Genomic DNA, 17,563 nt, shown 5'->3' with positions numbered 1-17,563 from the left:
CTGATAAGCTTGATCAGTTACCAGATTTGGTCCCGTCTGACTTTCAGCAGACCCAACTATGACCAGATAAAGAGTAAAATATATAGATTATTAGGCAATACAATATAACAATTCATTCTGAGGAACACATGCACTTTCCTTTTTGCTTTATCTCATTTGTTGAGACTGCTCTTGGGTCATTTGTAAGGCTTTAATTTGATGTGATGAAAAGTCTATTTTTATATACTCCTATGTAGAATTCAAAGGGGTATTTGAATACTAGAAAAATGTGTTCAATGCATAGGACTTCATTAAATTAAAAATAAAATATGTCCTGATATATAAATATTGCCATACGTTGCTTATCAGTATCACAAGAACTAAAAATTACACTTCAATGATCTTTTTTGAACTTCCTTTAACCACTTTGGGGGCTTTTTTCAGCACCATTTTTCTCCTCCAAGCAAGGATAATTTACATTTCAAACATTGGAAAATAGGATGATGAATTTGAAAAGAAAACAGTCTTGCACAAACTATGGCCCAGTAATTTTTGATTAGTTATAAAGCAGGGCAGACTCAACTTTTCTCTGATTTCCGTGTAAGCACAATGGAGGCCTGTGTTCTTATGATTTGGGGAAGTCAAGCACACAGAAAAAAAAAGAAACTTCCGCCCAACGTGGGGCTCGAACCCACGACCCTGAGATTAAGAGTCTCATGCTCTACCGACTGAGCTAGCCGGGCGCTGACGAAATGACTCGCCGTTTAGAAATTTCACCCAAATTAGATAAAATGAACTGAACTAAACATTATATTTTGTGTACACACGTTGTACTCGAACGGCTACGTGCAGTTCTCTCCGGTCTGTCTCATACTGCCCTCTGGTGCCGTGATGCATGGAGATAAAATGAACGTGGAATTCTCTTTAAATTGTTGGGAAGTTAGCTAACAACAGTCTAAACACGTTAGTGTTAAATACACAGCTCCTGGATGTGAACAAAAAATGAATAGAATTGTGAATATACAGGGACTTGCTTTTTTAGACGGATAACACCGCCGATAAAAACTAAATTAAAAAATAAAAATCAATGAAGGTTAAAATTAATTGTCGACGGTTAGCTGTCACAAATGTAAGCGACCATGTGTTAACATGTTTGCTAATCTCTGACACACAATTATCCCTCTGAAATTATAAGAAATTATATTATAATTACAAACAATATATTCTTAACATTAAATATAGAATCAAAAGACTTACTACCTGGCATGTGACTTTACCTCTAGTTGACCTTTTTCAGATTATACCATCGTTGACTTCCGGTCCCTCCGACAATTTCTATTTAAAACTATTTAAAACGATTTAAGCTTCATTTAAGTAAGAAATGTATTTAAAATATATTTGTCCTCACCACACCATTACTCTGTTATATAGTGGATTATTTAATTGATAAAATCATCTTATGAATTAATTCATATAATATGATAACATATCATCACCATATTAAAGCGTTTTACATTTACATATCCTCAACTACAGTTTGAAAAGAGGACTTTATTTATTTATTTATTTATTTTTAAATAACTGCAATTTAAACAATATTCATAATATAAACTTACTGGTGTTTACATAAAATAGTGGACACCAAACAGTAAGTGCAGTTATAGGACACAATTTATATCAGAATATAGGAAATGTGCCTGCTGTATCTGTGACTGGCAGTCATTAGAAGGTGTACAGAGGTTTTAACTCAGCAGATTGTTTCATATGTTAAAGATGCAAATTCAGAATGAGATGCTTTGACTTGGGGTTCCACAGCATCGCAATAATTTGGATTTCTTTAAATATAATGTTAGGCACATAACAATAAAAAAAATCCCCCTGTGACTCTGAGTTCCAAGCATGATTAAGACAGAGTTGAATGCTTGAACAAGATTGAATATAATCGATTGTATATGATTACATGACTCAAAAATAAGTATCCAGCTCCGGTTGAAACTGCACACACATATTGAGAGAGTAGGATGACATGGTATGCATCCCTATTGAAACTCGAAGATGTTAGCTTTAACACTTACTGCAAAACAAAAGTGTGCAAAAATCATCACAAACCATAAAACACACTGTTGCTTCCACTTATGCCCTCAAGAAGTTAGAAATGTGCATTTAATCCCTATCCTGCATAATTTGTACCTATTTATTTTTGTCAGACTACCTCACAACGTGCCCCACACAATGACTGTGTGAACGTTTTCTGCAACCATTTGTCAAATATTCTTTGGCCTACTTTCACTTAAAAAATCTGGTCCCCCCCCCGCTGGCTTCCGGGAGTGTAACTGATCACCAGTGTATCTGCTATTTTGGTAGACAGTATAATTTTCAACCACGCCAATCATTTAAAATAACGGTAAGTATTTAATGCATCACCATACGTGGTGATTTAGCATCTCTCTGCCCGCATTTCCTGAAACCTGGTGCGCGCTTACGTGGGGAACGTGAAGGCACCACGGGCCCGGGTTCTCCTTCTACGTCAATGACACTGGGCGGTTCATGAATGGGGTTTCGAAGTGGGAGGGCCCGTCATCTGACTTCAGCGGGCAGCAGGAATAAAGTGGGTGTTGTGCTGTGGTGTTTGGCTCGGTGCGATGCGTCTTCATGTCTGCTACTAAACACACGAGCAGCGGTTCACTGTGCTTGCGGACTACGGCGGAGGGATCGTCCCAGAGCAGCGCGAGCATCCGTCTGTTGAGGCCAGCAGGCCAGCAGCAGTGCAGCAGGGGAAGCTAGCTCCAACCCCGCTAAGACTCAGTGACAGCAGCCCCGGAGCCAGGCAGCCAGGCAGAGTCGGTGAGCCATGGGTTTCCGCAAGAAGAACAAGAGCCCACCGGTGCTGAGCCACGAGTTTGTGATCCAGAATCACGCCGATATGGTGTCGTGCCTGGCCATGATCATCCTCCTTGGCCTGATGTTTGAGGTACAGTGTGACTGGACGAGCTGTTGTACTTAGTCGATTTATGTTAGCTGATGCTAACTCTCGCTAGCTGGGATGACAGCAGCACTCCAGTGGCAGGGCGCTAGCGTGTCTTTCTCCTTACCTTCTCATGTGTCTAACTGATTGCCAAAGAAGATGGTAAGGAGGCCCATTGGCACAGCTAACAGGTCATCTTACCACCACTCTAGGCTAATGCACAGCCTCTCTCTGGCTTTTGACAACCGGATGGTCAGGAAATATCTGCCTGCGTGCCACACATTTGATTACCAGCCTTTTGATTCGCCACAGCTGACTAGTACCTTAGCCATATTTGAAAGAACTAAGATGGATTTCCTTCATCAAACATGTCCACACCCAAACCCTGCTTCCAGACGGGAAATGTCTCTCCACTTTCCAAATCAACTTTTTTTTAATACTCTGTGTGAATATATTGCATTTTATGATTTATTAATTAAGAACATCTTAGCTGAATTTCCATGATGCACTTATACTGAGTCATTGTAAGAGTGGTAGTGAAGACCCCTGGGAGCCCCTCCAGGCAGCTCCTGGAGGTCTCTAGACCCCAATTATGAGAATAAGTGGAATTCCACATGCTGTAGCTGCTCTGCAGCACTCACTCCTCACATTTCTCCATATTTCACTGCTGATAACAAAACTGTGAGTTAGATGCATTGGTGCGATTCAGTTGTGAACCCCTGATTGAGGTAAAGTTCACTGCATTGCATGGCAATGAATTCATCAATAATCAAAGTGTTTTCTTGTCATTACAGGTCACAGCGAAGTTTGCCATCATGTTCATCACAGTTCAGTACAACGTAACTCAAGTTCTTGGTGAGCTTATATTATTCTGTCTATTATTCTACCCTTTCACTGTTCTGAGGCCTGTGCTACAAAGGTTCAATATACCCGTGGTACATTTCTGTTATCTGGGTTAACTCAACTTAACCCTCGAAGCCAGGCTAAGCAATCCCACAAAGCTAGTTATCAACTCTCTAAGTTAACCCAGGGTTTCCCCTGCACAGTCACATGTTGGCAGCATCTGACCAATCACAGCTGTTGATAAGTGTTCTGGCAACAGCTTTTATTTATTTACACTCCAAAGAAAGATGAAACTAGAGGTTGAACACAAAATACACACTAGGGGAAAAAACAGCAGTGTGTGAGAAGAAAAACACTGTAGACTTCTATTTTAAAAGTGTGTTATCGGCACTTTGGTCAGTAAAACTAGAAAGCAGCTGCACTATTAATAAAGTTTGGCCCATTCAAAGCCAGGAAAGAAAGCTGGAATAATGACTGTATAATTTAACACGCGTATCAATATAACAGCTTTGTCATTAAGACAGGTAAGAACCCGATGGATTATAATTGAGTATTTTGTTAAAAATAATGTTTAAAAGAGAGTTTTAGTTTTGTTCTTTCAGCTGTGGCCTTGATGGTGTTTAACAGTCTGTGTGTAATGAATACATTTGAATTCTGTTTTTAGATTTTTGCTTAGGCAACGTGCAAATTTGGTATCAGTTCTTTTCCATTTTAGGATCTTATGTTGATGCTTATAGAACAATGAAATTGTTTTACTTTTTTTTGACGCCAATAAGAAAAAAAAAAGTTGCCTGTAAGACCTGAAACTGATGCTCTTCAGGGAAACACAAAGACTTCAGATGCTATTAAAAAAAAACTTTAGACTCTCCTGCTATCTGAGCGCATAGGTCAAAGGGGTCTTCCAAGAACAGTGTCAGTACATTCTGGAGAATTCATTAGTCAGTAGGTGGTGATTTCATACCTGTTGATCTCTAAACTGAAACCTGACCTGCTCCATAACAGGTTAGCTTCATAGCCGGTTCACTTCCCGGTAAGAAGTGTTCCACCTGTGTAGTACTGAAAAACCAGAGTTAAGCCTGAAATTACCTGAATAAAATGAAACCCTGCTTTGTAGGTTTTAAGTTCTTCACCTTGTTTATGTTTTTATTTTTTCTTGTTTTTGTTTTTTTGTCCTCTTTGCAGATGAGAAAAGCGAGCCAGTCAACCTTTACCAGTATGGCCCTAAAGACGTGGCCACTGTGTTTTTTTACCTTCTTATTGCAGTCATCCTTCATGCCTTGATACAAGAATATATTCTCGACGTGAGTACATCGGCTTGATGCCTGACCTTTTTTCTCCCTCCTTTAAAACTGGCTTGTTTTTGATGTCGCAAATAAAACCAGAACTGTGCTTAACAATAACTCAGTCTCCCCTTCAACAGCTTGTGTACATGCCCTTTTAAAGCAAATCACAATAGCGGAAGGAACCCGTGCGTGCAGTACTTTACAATGGTCTTTAGAGTTTCATTTCAAAAGGATCAAAGTAGCAGAGTCTCCACTGCCACATGTGTCGCCTCCGTTATGTCCCTATTCTTTTTGTTGGTGATCAAATTCCATCCTTCCGTCCTTGCTTGTGTGTTCATTAAAGCACAGTGACTGAAACAATGCTCATGTTTCTCCTGACAGCTTATGGCTTTGATAATCGTTCTAAGCAGGAGAAAAGAATGTTGTTAGATGTATTTTTACCTCAAAATCTCTTTTGGACCACATGTAACAGATATAACAGAAGGGTATATTTTTTCTGGTCCTTTTCTTTTAAGGGATAGAATCGCAATTTTCATACCTCTTAAAACAATAGTCTGATTTTTAAAAAGGTTTTAAAATCACAGACTTTCTCCAGTTCATCCTAATGCTCTTAAAGTTTATGAAGCAGGAACTTTGTAACCCCACTCTGACTCCTGTCTTTACCAGAAAGAGTTAAAAAGTGTCAGCCCAATTTTATTTTTTAATTTAACACTTAGTGGCAATGTGTTCATTAGGTTGTCTGTTTTTACTTTTATTTCAGAAAATGAACAGGAGGTTGCACCTGTCAAAAACCAAACACAGCAAGTTCAATGAGTCTGGGCAGCTTGCAGCGTTCTACCTGTTCTCCTTCATCTGGGGCTGCAGCATCCTAACAGCGGTATCAGGATCAGAAATCCAAGAGATGCATTCAGTCTCAGCCTGCATTAGGCCGCATCTCATGCAGTGTCTCTCTTTCTCACGCAGGAGGACTTTGCAACAAATCCTACTTTCTTATGGGAGGGTTACCCACATACTCGCATGGTGTAAGTAAAGTTGTACACTCCTCCACATACTATAGACTCATGATTTAAAGCTGAGTGATGAATCTAAAGAAGAACTTACCTTCATGAGATATTTTCATTGAGACTTTTCAGCCCTTTTGTTTTAATAATATGAAAAATTAATCAAGTATTGTACTTGTCTTATTCATCTTCCACAAGGAAGGTGGAGCATGAGGTGGACTGCTAGATTGGTGCGGGCGTTGTATGGGACTGTTATAACCGTAAGAAAGGGTTGAAATGTAGATGAAATGCTAAATGGAAAACATCGCCATCGCCACGAGTACTGGTTCACGATCAAAAGTGTAAGGTTGCAATTACGAGCGGCCAAATTGAATTTCCTGTAGGGTAGCTGGGCTTAGCCTTACAGCTAGGGTGAGGATCTCAGACATCTAGAGGAAGCTTAGAGTCAATCAGTCACTTCGAAAGGAGACAGTTGAGGTGGTTCGGGGATCTGGTTAGGATGCCTCCTGAGTGCCCCGTTGTAAGTTTTCTGAACATGTTCAACTGGGAGGAGACAAGAACCTGCTCGTTATCATTATCTGATTTTCAGTCATATGAAAAAGTTTTTATAGGACTCTATGCAGTCATGGGGGAAAAGTAAGTACACACTATGATACAGAAGCTTGTAAAACCACATTTACCATAAATACTTACAGTAATATGGAGGGCTAACACACACGTTAACGTATAACTGAATGTTCCAGACCAGCCAACTTTCAAATCCTTTCTAGAGGTGTCCACACTTGTGATAATAAGTTTATTTAAGTTTATTTGATTAGCATTATGTGATTGCTCCTCGCCCTCTTAATTCCTGCAGAAGCAGTAAGGTTGTACTCGGATAACTTTCTTTTCACATGACTGTATCTTGTCTGGCTTGGGAACACCTTGGGTTCCCCCAGGAGGAAATGTAAGGAAGACAACATCATCGAGCTCAAAATGCTGAATTTAACCTTTTTCTTCAACTGTTTTCCAATCCTGCTACTGAAGCCTTTCCTGTCTGTCTGTGTCCAACTGGTAAAACAGCAATTCACATGTGAGAGAAGCACTGGACTTGCATAAATTTTTAAGGGTGTAGTTATAATTGTTCCTAATGGGTATAAAATTTGGGTATAAAATGTGACAAACTCACAACTTATTATATTGAAACATTTTTCAGTCTGAGTTGGGGAATGTGATGTAATGTGTAATTAATTATCTGCGTGCCCTACTGCTGTTGACTCCGCGCTGAAAGGTTTTCTTGTCCTCTGCACAACCTGTCCTTTGTTTAGTTTTCAGGTCAAGTTCTTCTACATTTGCCAAATTGCGTATTGGCTCCACGCACTTCCTGAGCTGTACTTTCAAAAAGTACGGAAGGTAATGATGTCTTTTTCTTTTCTTTTTCTTTTTTTTTTCCTTCCCAAAACTGATCGAATTCCAATAAAAATACATTTCGGTTTTATGAGTTGGGGATTTTTAAGCTGAGCTGAGTTCCAATAGCAGTTTTAAATTTTGATTTATCAGACCACAAGACAGGGTTTTATGTCACCTCAGGCCCAAAGAGTGAAGCAGCATTTCTAGATCTTTTTATTTAATTTGATTCACTGACTGATTTTTCTGAAGTTGTCCTGAGTCATGCAGTGATTTGCACCACAGAGACATGTTTACTTTTAATGCAGTGCTCCTTCAAATCTCTGCATTCTGTTTTATGAGTATTTTATAAAGGGTTACATACTTTAAAACAATGTTTGCCAAATTTCTCATTGTCCTTCATGAAGCATATGTTGTAATCCTAATATATATTTACAGAAAACTGTTCGCTTTATGGCTATCTGCTGATGCTAACAAACTCTCCTCATCTGTTTTATTGTTTACAGGAAGACATCCCCCGCCAGCTTTATTACATTTGCCTTTATGTTGTCCACATCACCGGTGCCTATGTCTTAAAGTGAGTGCAATAACAGTTTTATCCTGATGAAGAAATAAAGAAGAAGCATGCATTATACTCACAAAGCTCAACCAGTTAATTAATTATCAATTAGTTCTTTATTTGCAGTTGCACTCAAGTGCATAACAGTAAAATTAGTACATTATTATCCAATAAAGAACATTAACTTCCTATCTTACAGTGATCCACTGCTCTGTATCTCATAGATTTTTAAGTTCTTGATTTGTATTTATTTTGTTCTTTGAACGATGTACTGTGCGTAGTTGCTCAGTTATCAACCTTTACACTATTTTCTCTGATCATTTTTACACTTTTATTCTTCACCCCTCCAAAGGGGATTGCAGTCATAAGGTTTAATAATTTTTTTTTGACTTGATCTTTTAAACTGCAGTCTTTTCACTTTGTTCATCTCCTTTAAAACTATTGATCCAAAAATAAAGTAATATGAGGAACTGATGAAAGAGGCATGTTCTTATAGAACGCTATGTAGGTGCTATCTGTAGGTGACTTTTGTCTTTTAAAAAAAAAAAAAAATCATATTCTGAGTTACCCTCATTACTGTCATTGCTCTGCTGCCCTTCTGTGTCCTGCCTGTACAGCCTTCACCGACTGGGCCTCGTGTTGCTGGTCCCTCACTACCTGGTGGAGCTTCTGTTCCATGCTTCACGCCTCTTCTACTTCAGTGATGAGAACAAGCAAAAAGGGTATGGCTTCTGCGCTGAATTTAGGATTTACTACTTTGTGGGTGGTAACGACCTAATGCCTATTTTTTTTTTTTTTTTTTTTTTTCTTTCTTTCTTTCTTTGCAGTTTTACTCTGTGGGCGCTACTTTTTGTCATCGCCCGCCTCCTCACCCTCACACTCTCGGTTCTGACATTCGGTTTCGGCCTGCCCCGAACAGAAAACCAGGGCTTTTCCCTAGCTGAAGGCAACTTCAATGTGCTCACCATAAGGTAGGCCCAGCTGGGATTTGAAGCATATTGCACCTAGCCAAAATACAGACGGCAATAAACTTAAATTAACAACATCCTGCCCCTCAGGATGACTTGTCTGGCAGCTATCTGCCTGACACAGGCCTGGATGATGTGGAAATTCATTAATTTCCAGTTGAAGAAGTGGCGAGAGCACAGCCAGAACCAAGCCTCAAAGAAGAAGGCGGCCAGCCCAAAGAGCAAGCCTCACAAAAGGGAACCCACAAGGGGTGAGTGTGCACTCTTCGTTGTTAGGATTCTTTACTGCTCCGTGATGGTCGCTGATGAATATGCCAGTGTGAAATCAAATCTTTCACTTACTTTGTCTTGTCAGGTGGAGCTGCCAATGGAGTTGTCAAATCTGAAGATAAAACCTCACCACGGGCAAGGAAAGCTAAAGCCTCATAGAGCTTCACAGAGGAGGAGGGGAACGAGTGAGGGAGTTCTGACAATGTGACGCTTTGTCTTTACACAGCTTAAAATTATGTCTACTGCTCCCCAAAACAAATGTTTAAGCACGCTAGGAAACCTTACATGACTGTCCCTTTTGGGGGGGCTGAGACTCCTTTCCAACAAAGTTCAGTGTTACTGTCTGCTAGAAGTGTTTATTATTCATTTGGGTTCGCCGGAGATGTTGACAGGGCAGTTGTGGTTTTGATGCTTTAACAGGATGGATTTAGCTAATCAAGTGTCCTTTTGTGTAAAACTAAGATCGCTCGTCGGGTACTTTAAACTGAGTTGCTCTTTGGTAATTTGACACCGAATCAAGTTAATTTTACAGTACCTTAAAAAGCCAATTCCCGCTTCAGGGCAACTTAATATAAAGTATTAGCGTACACCTCAGCTGTACAGGGTGTCAGTTAGAGTTTGGGCCTTTATTCAGTTTGGGGGAAAAAAAACAGAGGCTATGGCTCGTGTTCCAAAATGTAAAGCCTTTCTTGCTCTACGAGAGAGAATCTTTGATAATCTGCGGTTGTCAGGAAAAATCTCTTAAATTATTCACTCCAAAGGAATGTTTGTGCTATTTCCATATTTAGCGTAGCTGCAGTGAGAAAGGTGAAACTTGTACTTAACTCCTTGATCGTGTACTGCCATCATTTAACAGCACCTGCCATTGAAATCCAACACGTTGCAGGATTGAGGCACTGTTATATTTTAGACTGCTTTTAGCACTACCCTGGTGATCAGCCTGTTGAGCCCTTTTCAGACATGGGTGATGTAACCTCGCTGGCTTCATCGGTCTAAGTGATGGCGTTCTGTCGTTCAAACAGGGGCCACTTCTCTGTTGGCGTTTCTCATGGTACGATGGATTGGGAATATGGAAAAATGTAACACAGAGCATTGTTATAATCCTAATCTTATTGCAGGTTATAAATGGATTTGGTGAGATAAAATGTCACCATATTCATGTTATTGCTGTTGGGATGTTTTTGGGCTGCAGCAGCTCACAAACATGTCTGTGTCCCTATGCGATTACATTTAGACTGGTGTTTGAAGTGTGATGTGTAAATGTTATTGCCTTGACTTTTTACAGAAAAGTCACCAGGAAGCCAATATGGTCCAACATGTCTGAAAGGGGCTTTTACAGCTGTTCCTCCAGGTGAACTGACTTGCCAAGAGGAAGCTGCACTGCAACCTGTGATGCCGCCACCGTATGCATTCAGTTAAATCTTTACAATGGCATGACTGGAAGTTAGAAGGGGAAAAAGAACAATAATTTGAGGCTACACTTATGTCTTTTTATATGGTAATGTATGCATGACGGTTTAAGGCTAAAGACTTTAATGGCTAGTTCTTACCTGTGCTGTTAAGTTTGCATTTCTCTCTCACTCTCACACACACACAAGCATTCAGAGGCCTTTTTACAACTGCTGCAAGAGGTTTGAGTTATTTATTTTTGTCATAAGCTACAGATACTTATTATTTTATATGCTTTGAAAAGCTATAACCAGCAAACACTGCGGTACATAGCAAAACTGCATTTAGTTAATCCAAACAATACAATCTTTCTTCAAGTGTCCTTATAATGTTGGTGGTTTATATCACTGGTTGTGTTCTGTTGTGTTTGCCTTTCTCTCTTTACTTTTGTTTGTTTGTGTTCTTGGGCATCAGGGGACAAGCGTTTCACCACTTACACCATAAGTTACATCCGAGAGCAATGGGAGGCATGTTTGTGAGTTTGTATGCTTGTGCACTTACACGTGTGTGTGTGTGTGTGCAATATTGTTTTGCCTACTGTGTATGTTTGTGAATTAACAGGGCCTGAATGATGTTGATGCTAATGATGGTCTCAGAGCATGAAATTTGACAATCTGTTCATTGACTCCTGCCCGTTGGTTGTATTTTCACAGTAATATCCTGTTCTTTGATTCTCTTTGGGTCTTTCTCGGTTCCCGGCACACTTCTGTGTGCAAAAACACCGAGTTGTGGGTTAGGTATATGTTCTGTAGGCTTTCAGTTACTAAATGCTTATGTGTTTAATGTCTCCGCCTCTCAGATGTTCTATCCTGTGTGAGAGAGATTCTCTGATTGCCAAATGCGGCACTTTTTTTTTTTTTTGTCCTCCTTTCTTCACCTTTTCAGTGATCCTGACATTGCTACGGAGCACATGTATTGTATTGCCGGTCAAACTCTTTCCTCTCACGGACCAAGTCCTGCTCTACTACTAAACCACTGTGCATGCGAAGCTCTGTACAGAAAAGACTGTCTGCACACAGCTGGAGTCTGGAGTCTTAGTCTGGAGCAGGGAGGAGGTGAAGATGCCATTCATTTCGTACTCCCTTTAGCGCTCCTTAGTGGGACTTGGGCTGTCTTTTAAAGCCTGTAGTCTGTGTATAGCAGTGTCAAAGGAGGGAAGGAAGAGCGGAGGACTTATGTACCAGCCTGTTATTAAACTGTCTCAGATGTAAAAGATACAAAAAAACTGACTTAACCCTACACTGTACTAATGTATGTATCAGATTTTTAAGCTATTTTTATAGAGGGAAACTGTTGAAATTCACTGTTCAGTACACACATGTGAATATTTGATTTGCATCTATGTTATGAATTGTTTTTGTTTGTTTTTATATATAAAAGAACTGTTTGCTGAACTGTTAGTGTGGGTATACATAGTGATATGAGTGTAAATTTTACTTAGCCTAATGGTTTATATAACTTCATGGCCTTACTAGAGCAAAGTGAACCCAGTTGTATAACTACGCTGCAGAAATGCATTGCAGCTTTCACAACATGCATATTTAACACGATGGTGGAATACACTGTCATAATGTCATCCACACGTTAGGATTTTTTTTTCTTTTCTCTCTTTTGTTTGTGTCATTCTGACAGGTAAGAGGCCTGTTTTTTTTAAAGCTAGCAGTGCAGAGTGAAAGCATCTGTAGCCTTTTCTTGCTCATCAGATGTCTCACTGTGCAACAATCAGGCCCTGAATCATGAGCCACACTGCGGTTGAAGGCTCCTTCGCTTTGAGACACAATAGCTTGTATAATCCCACGGAAATAAGCTTCTTCTTTTTTTTTCTTTTGCATCATTGTGCAAAAAATGAATGATTATGCGTCATAGCACTGCTCACTTAGGGCTGTTTCTGCATTGATTCTATTTGGTGAATTATAAATTGGAGTTAAAAATCTGTGCATTTTGCCATTGTTGAAAATCAAGACTTCAATGAATTAGCTGTATGAACAGCCTCTAGGTGGCAACCATCATTAATGCATTTGAACATGAAATCACTTTTAAGGGGAAAAAAAAGAAAGAAAACAGAAAAAACCTACAAAGAAAAGCCACACGATGTTTATTGTATTTTACTCATTTTGCATTGTCCTTATTTGTTTTTCTTTTGCTGCTTATTTATAGATGTTGCAATTTTTTTTTTCCTTTAAAATATGTTATCAGCTTTGATGGTATATATTTATGCAAATTCTTGTGAGTTCTGATCATTTTTCTTGCCACTTTTTTTTTCTAATTTCATGTTTTCAATAAAGCTCCTGTTCAAAAAAAACCAAACCCAAACTTTTTTTTATTTTTTTACATACCACCTACAGGTTAAATAGTAGAACTGTCTCCATGGAAACTTTATGAAAAAGACATGCAAACTATACTGCAGTTTTAAAGCGCCCTATAAATTATGAGCACTACAGATAATTATCCTTATCAGAGGTGAAACAGCAAAGAAAATGTCCTTCATAGAGCAATGATAGTGAGCTTTCGTTATCTCACCTCCTGCTCATTACGTCTTTCCACCTATTGCACTTAAGGATATATTTGTGGGCCTGTTTAAAATTAAACCTTTTTAATTCACACTATCCGTTGGGGATGGTGTCAGGAGATATGAGGAAATATTGACCAAATCGTACTCCTTGGCTAATTACCACCAGGGGGCAATGCTGAGCTTTTAGCCTGAGGGACAGGAACGGTCTGCTGGGATGTGGCTGCACACAGACCTGCATTAATAAATCACCAGTAAGAATAAGAGGGACAGACACAGGCTTCTCACACAGTATGTACTACAAACCATTTTAAATCAGACTTTGGTGGGGAATGAAATGAATCAAACCACAGATCACACATTTGTTTATCCAAACATCAGCTCATATTTTGCATGTCCACCACTACACAGTCAATTAATATTTACATCCATGGTTGGTAAAGAATAAGCACGACACGGGAAAGAGACACCTGCAGCTCACTGCTAATGTGTTGTTGTGTCAGACTAATGGGTTTTCTCTGGACAATCAGACAGCATGATGGATCAGTGGGAACCAGAGAGGTAGTGCTGGAGCTCTGCAGGGTCAGCACAAGGACAGGAGTTCACTCACATGCTCTCCATCATGCACATACGCACACTGATGGCTGTATCTCCAGCACAAATACATGACCTGAACTTTCTGAGGTTGTGCTTTAAAAGCAGACTTGCAGAAAGAGTCCAGCTGTAAGGTCCAGCTAAGACGAGGAATAAAAATCACTATCCCCCTCTTTTTTTTATTTCCTTCCCTTCACCCAATGAGGTTAAATCTGTCACTGAATCGTCAGTATTATGTGTAATTTCCATATAAATTAGCTTCATTAAAATGGGAGTACTTTCTTATTTAACGAAGCTCATTTGAAATTCTGTATTTAATAAGACATGTAATCCCAGACTTGCAGACTAATTGCCAACAATTAGCAGGACAGGAGCATGTATGTGTGTGTGTGCACGTGTGTGTGGAGGGGTAATCTCTTACAAGCATTGTGTTCCTTCAGTGTTATTTTCATTGATTGTCTGAAATGAGCAAAATTGGGCAGCAGCTGCTCTACCAGTCCGGTTTTGCTTGGTGGAGATCTAAGAAACTCATGACCTCATTGTTACTTGTGGGTGAGGTGAGTAAACGAGCACATGCAGACCGATGAAGGACAGAATGTAGATGGGGTGGAAACATCTGGAGGGATCTGAGAGGTAGGAATGTAAAGCAAATGGGAGCAGAGACCGAACTGTAAAGGAAAAAGAGATCAGTGCTATGATTTTCAGTACAGTGGCCGTTAGAGGGACCGCAATTTGAGAATTGTCCTAGATTTTCCAGATAAGCCGAGGAAAAGTGAAACAAGCAGTTTAATTCTAAAAAGCTTGAAAGTCAGTCACCTTCATTCTTCAGCACAGCCAGAACTGTCTTAGCCAAGCTTGCTTGTAATTTATTTAAGTAGTCTTCAGGAACAGTTCTCCAGGCTTCTTGAAGGACATTAAATGTTGGCTACCTTTTGTTCCATATTTGTCAACACGATCTCACACTGCATCAGTAATGTTGAGGTCTGAGCTCTGGGAAGGCCACTCCATGATTGATAATGTTCCTTTGTGTTTTTCTATCCAGGTGTGCTTTTGCTGCCATTGACAGTATGGTGGGATCTATTGTCCTAACTATTGTCACTAATTTTCAGTCCAGTTCTTGTGCATTTTGGTGTCAGCCTCCTTATTTCCCTTCCTTAAAAATGGCTTCTTGACAGCTGCCCTTCCACTGAGCCCATTTCTGATGGGGCACAGATGGATCAACCAAAAGGCCTGAAGCATCTCTCTGGTCCTGTGTGAGGTCTTTGCTGTGTTTTTCCCCTACTTATCATGGAAATTACTTTCAGATACTTTTCATCTGCTGTAGATAGTTTTTTCTGTGCCTGCTACCTTTTCTTTTATCCTGAGTTTATTCAGTTTTTCCAATATTTTATGGACACACTGCACATCATGCTGAAATATGTCCAGCTTTCAGCCAATACCTCTTTGGGAATCATCTGACTGCAGCAAGAATGCTATTTTATTCCTCTCAAACTGTGTTGTCTTTATTGTTTTTTGTAGGTCTAACTAAAGAAATGGATGGGGTGTAACAACAACAAAAAAAAAAATAGCCCATCCATACATCCATTTTCTACTGCTTATCCAGATTTAGAGAAGCACTTTCTTCACCCTGGCCACTTCTTCCAGCTCTTCCAGGGGGACGCTGAGTCATTTACAATTCACCCAAGACATATGAACTCTCCAGCAAGTCTTTGGTCTGTCCTGGGGCCTCCTCTAGGTAGGACATCCCCGAAATACCTCACCTGGGAGGAGTCCAGGAGACATCCTTGTCAGATGCCCGAAACACCTCAACTGGCTCTGTTCAAAAAAGCAGCCTATGTCCAAAGGAAAACTTTGAAAGACCTTCAGAAAGTCCAGAAAACTATTCCTCAAGCCTGCAAAGTTAGAAGGCAAAAGATAAAGAAATGAACGGTGGCTCAAGACTTTTGCACAGTACTGTTTATTTTCATGCAAAGACTCTTGGTCCACCACGAGCAGCTATTAAGTGTATGTTTGTGTATTTTATGTGTGACAGTGTCTGTTGTTGCTTTAATCAGGCGAGTCTGTTTCGTAGAAATAATGATTTAGTGAAAGCCTTCTTAATGTGAAATTGAAATGCAGAAAGCCAAACAAAACCACAAAAAACATTAAAGAGCTATAAGTCTAAACATTACTGCTTGTGTAGAGAAGTTCATTAATGGCAAAAATGATTGAACGGGAATGGAACAAATTACTTGTAAATGGAAATCAGTTATCAAGTGAAGATCTGAAGAAGCACAATGACATAAGAAAGAAGAAAGCACCAGTGCAAAAAGTTTCAGTGGGCAGTGGATTGGTAGTATTTTTTTCTTTCTATTTTTTAATAAATTAAGTTTTATTGTTTTTTTTTGTTTGTTTGTTTGTTTTTTGTAAATCTAAGGATCTTTTTCTGTGAGAAAGTAGCTTCTGCTTGCAGTGACCTAACATTCAAAAAATATATTGTAGAAGTTGCATGACTACAAGTTAAAAACAAGTGATAACCACAGAGATATTTCTCCTGCATCACGAGAGTTTCGGCCCCTGAGGAGCAGTGATCTTACAAGACCTTCCAGCAATTCATAATAGTAAAATGAAAATAGGAGAAAATATAATAAAAGGACAGAGCAAAAAATAGAAAAGCATGATGCAAAAACAACAACAACAAACATACAGCACCTGGAACACAAACATATAAAAATGCAAAGATACATAAATCAACAATCTTCTTGTGTTGTGTGGAAGAGCAGGAAGCTGCAATAATGTCCCCCAGGGATAGATCCAGGAGATCAGGGTCATCAGAGAAAACCAAACATGACATATCAGCACAAACACCTCATATCAACTGTCAAGCACGGTGGTGGATGGGTAATAATTTGGGTTTGTTTTGCCGACACTGCATTGGATACTTGGCTTGGCTGAAATTGGGTCATGCAACAGGACAATGATCCCAAACAGCAGCAGCAAATCTCCATCCAAATGGCTGAGAAAGAAAGAAAGAAAAGTGCTGCAATGATCCAAAGTCCAGATCTCAACCTGAATGAAGTGCCGCAGCAGAATCAACAAACAACTGCCAACCTCAATGAACTGAAACAACGTCATAACGAAAAATGGGCCAAAATTCCTCCACAATGATGTGACAGACTAATGAGGTCATACAGAAAATGATTGCTTCAAGTTCTTGCTGTTAAAGGTGGTTCTACAAGCTACTGAATCATGGGGTGTTAGTTTTTTAGACACTGCTTTTCTATTTTGGTTTTTCTTAAATAAATAATGAGACAGTGTAACACACACACTTTTCTCTGCATATATTATTGTAGGGTCTACCTTACAATATAAAGAGCTTTGAGGCGACAATTGAAAATTGAATTGAAGTAAAAAGAGTTTGAAATTATACATTATTATTTCTTTATGGAAAGGGGGGTACTTTACTTTTTTTCTTTTTTACAGATATGTATCTATGATCAGTTGCAAGCAGCCTCAGAAATAATTTGATCTGATGATATAAAAATACCAAATAGTCTAACTGGTAGTCTTGGTATTCTGTTGCACACTCGAACCATTCTAAAACTGACTACTAGGTAAGATCTTGGACATAACGTGGCCCAGACACATTCACATTTAGAACCAGAAGGTTGCATTTATATCAGATTCTCTCAATGGGTTTACTCACCAGAATAAAGCAATGTCTAACTCAACTTTGGTGAAGCTGGACACAAATTTTTGCACAGCTACCTAACCACGC

General features: G+C 39.4%; 1 protein-coding gene and 1 non-coding gene across 2 annotated transcripts; one reads left to right on the top strand and one right to left on the bottom strand.

The window, feature by feature from the left end:
* Positions 1–649: 649 nt before the first annotated feature.
* trnak-cuu (transfer RNA lysine (anticodon CUU)) lies at positions 650–722 on the bottom strand. The gene has a single exon. It is a non-coding gene; the product is annotated as a tRNA-Lys (tRNA).
* Positions 723–2,496: 1,774 nt separating this feature from the next.
* Positions 2,497–13,005, top strand: zgc:113278 (Translocating chain-associated membrane protein 1-like 1-like). The gene is made up of 11 exons (XM_003438977.5): positions 2,497–2,950; positions 3,739–3,799; positions 4,970–5,088; positions 5,831–5,947; positions 6,034–6,092; positions 7,379–7,463; positions 7,964–8,034; positions 8,634–8,738; positions 8,844–8,987; positions 9,075–9,235; positions 9,340–13,005. The coding sequence occupies exons 1-11, from the start codon at positions 2,831–2,833 to the stop codon at positions 9,411–9,413; spliced, it is 1,116 nt and encodes a 371-aa protein (XP_003439025.1). The 5' UTR covers positions 2,497–2,830; the 3' UTR covers positions 9,414–13,005.
* The last annotated feature ends 4,558 nt before the right edge of the window (positions 13,006–17,563 follow it).

Source organism: Oreochromis niloticus, linkage group LG20 (assembly GCF_001858045.2).
Source record: "Oreochromis niloticus isolate F11D_XX linkage group LG20, O_niloticus_UMD_NMBU, whole genome shotgun sequence".
NCBI classification, from domain to species: domain Eukaryota; kingdom Metazoa; phylum Chordata; class Actinopteri; order Cichliformes; family Cichlidae; genus Oreochromis; species Oreochromis niloticus.
This window is presented reverse-complemented; position numbering and strand designations above follow the sequence as displayed.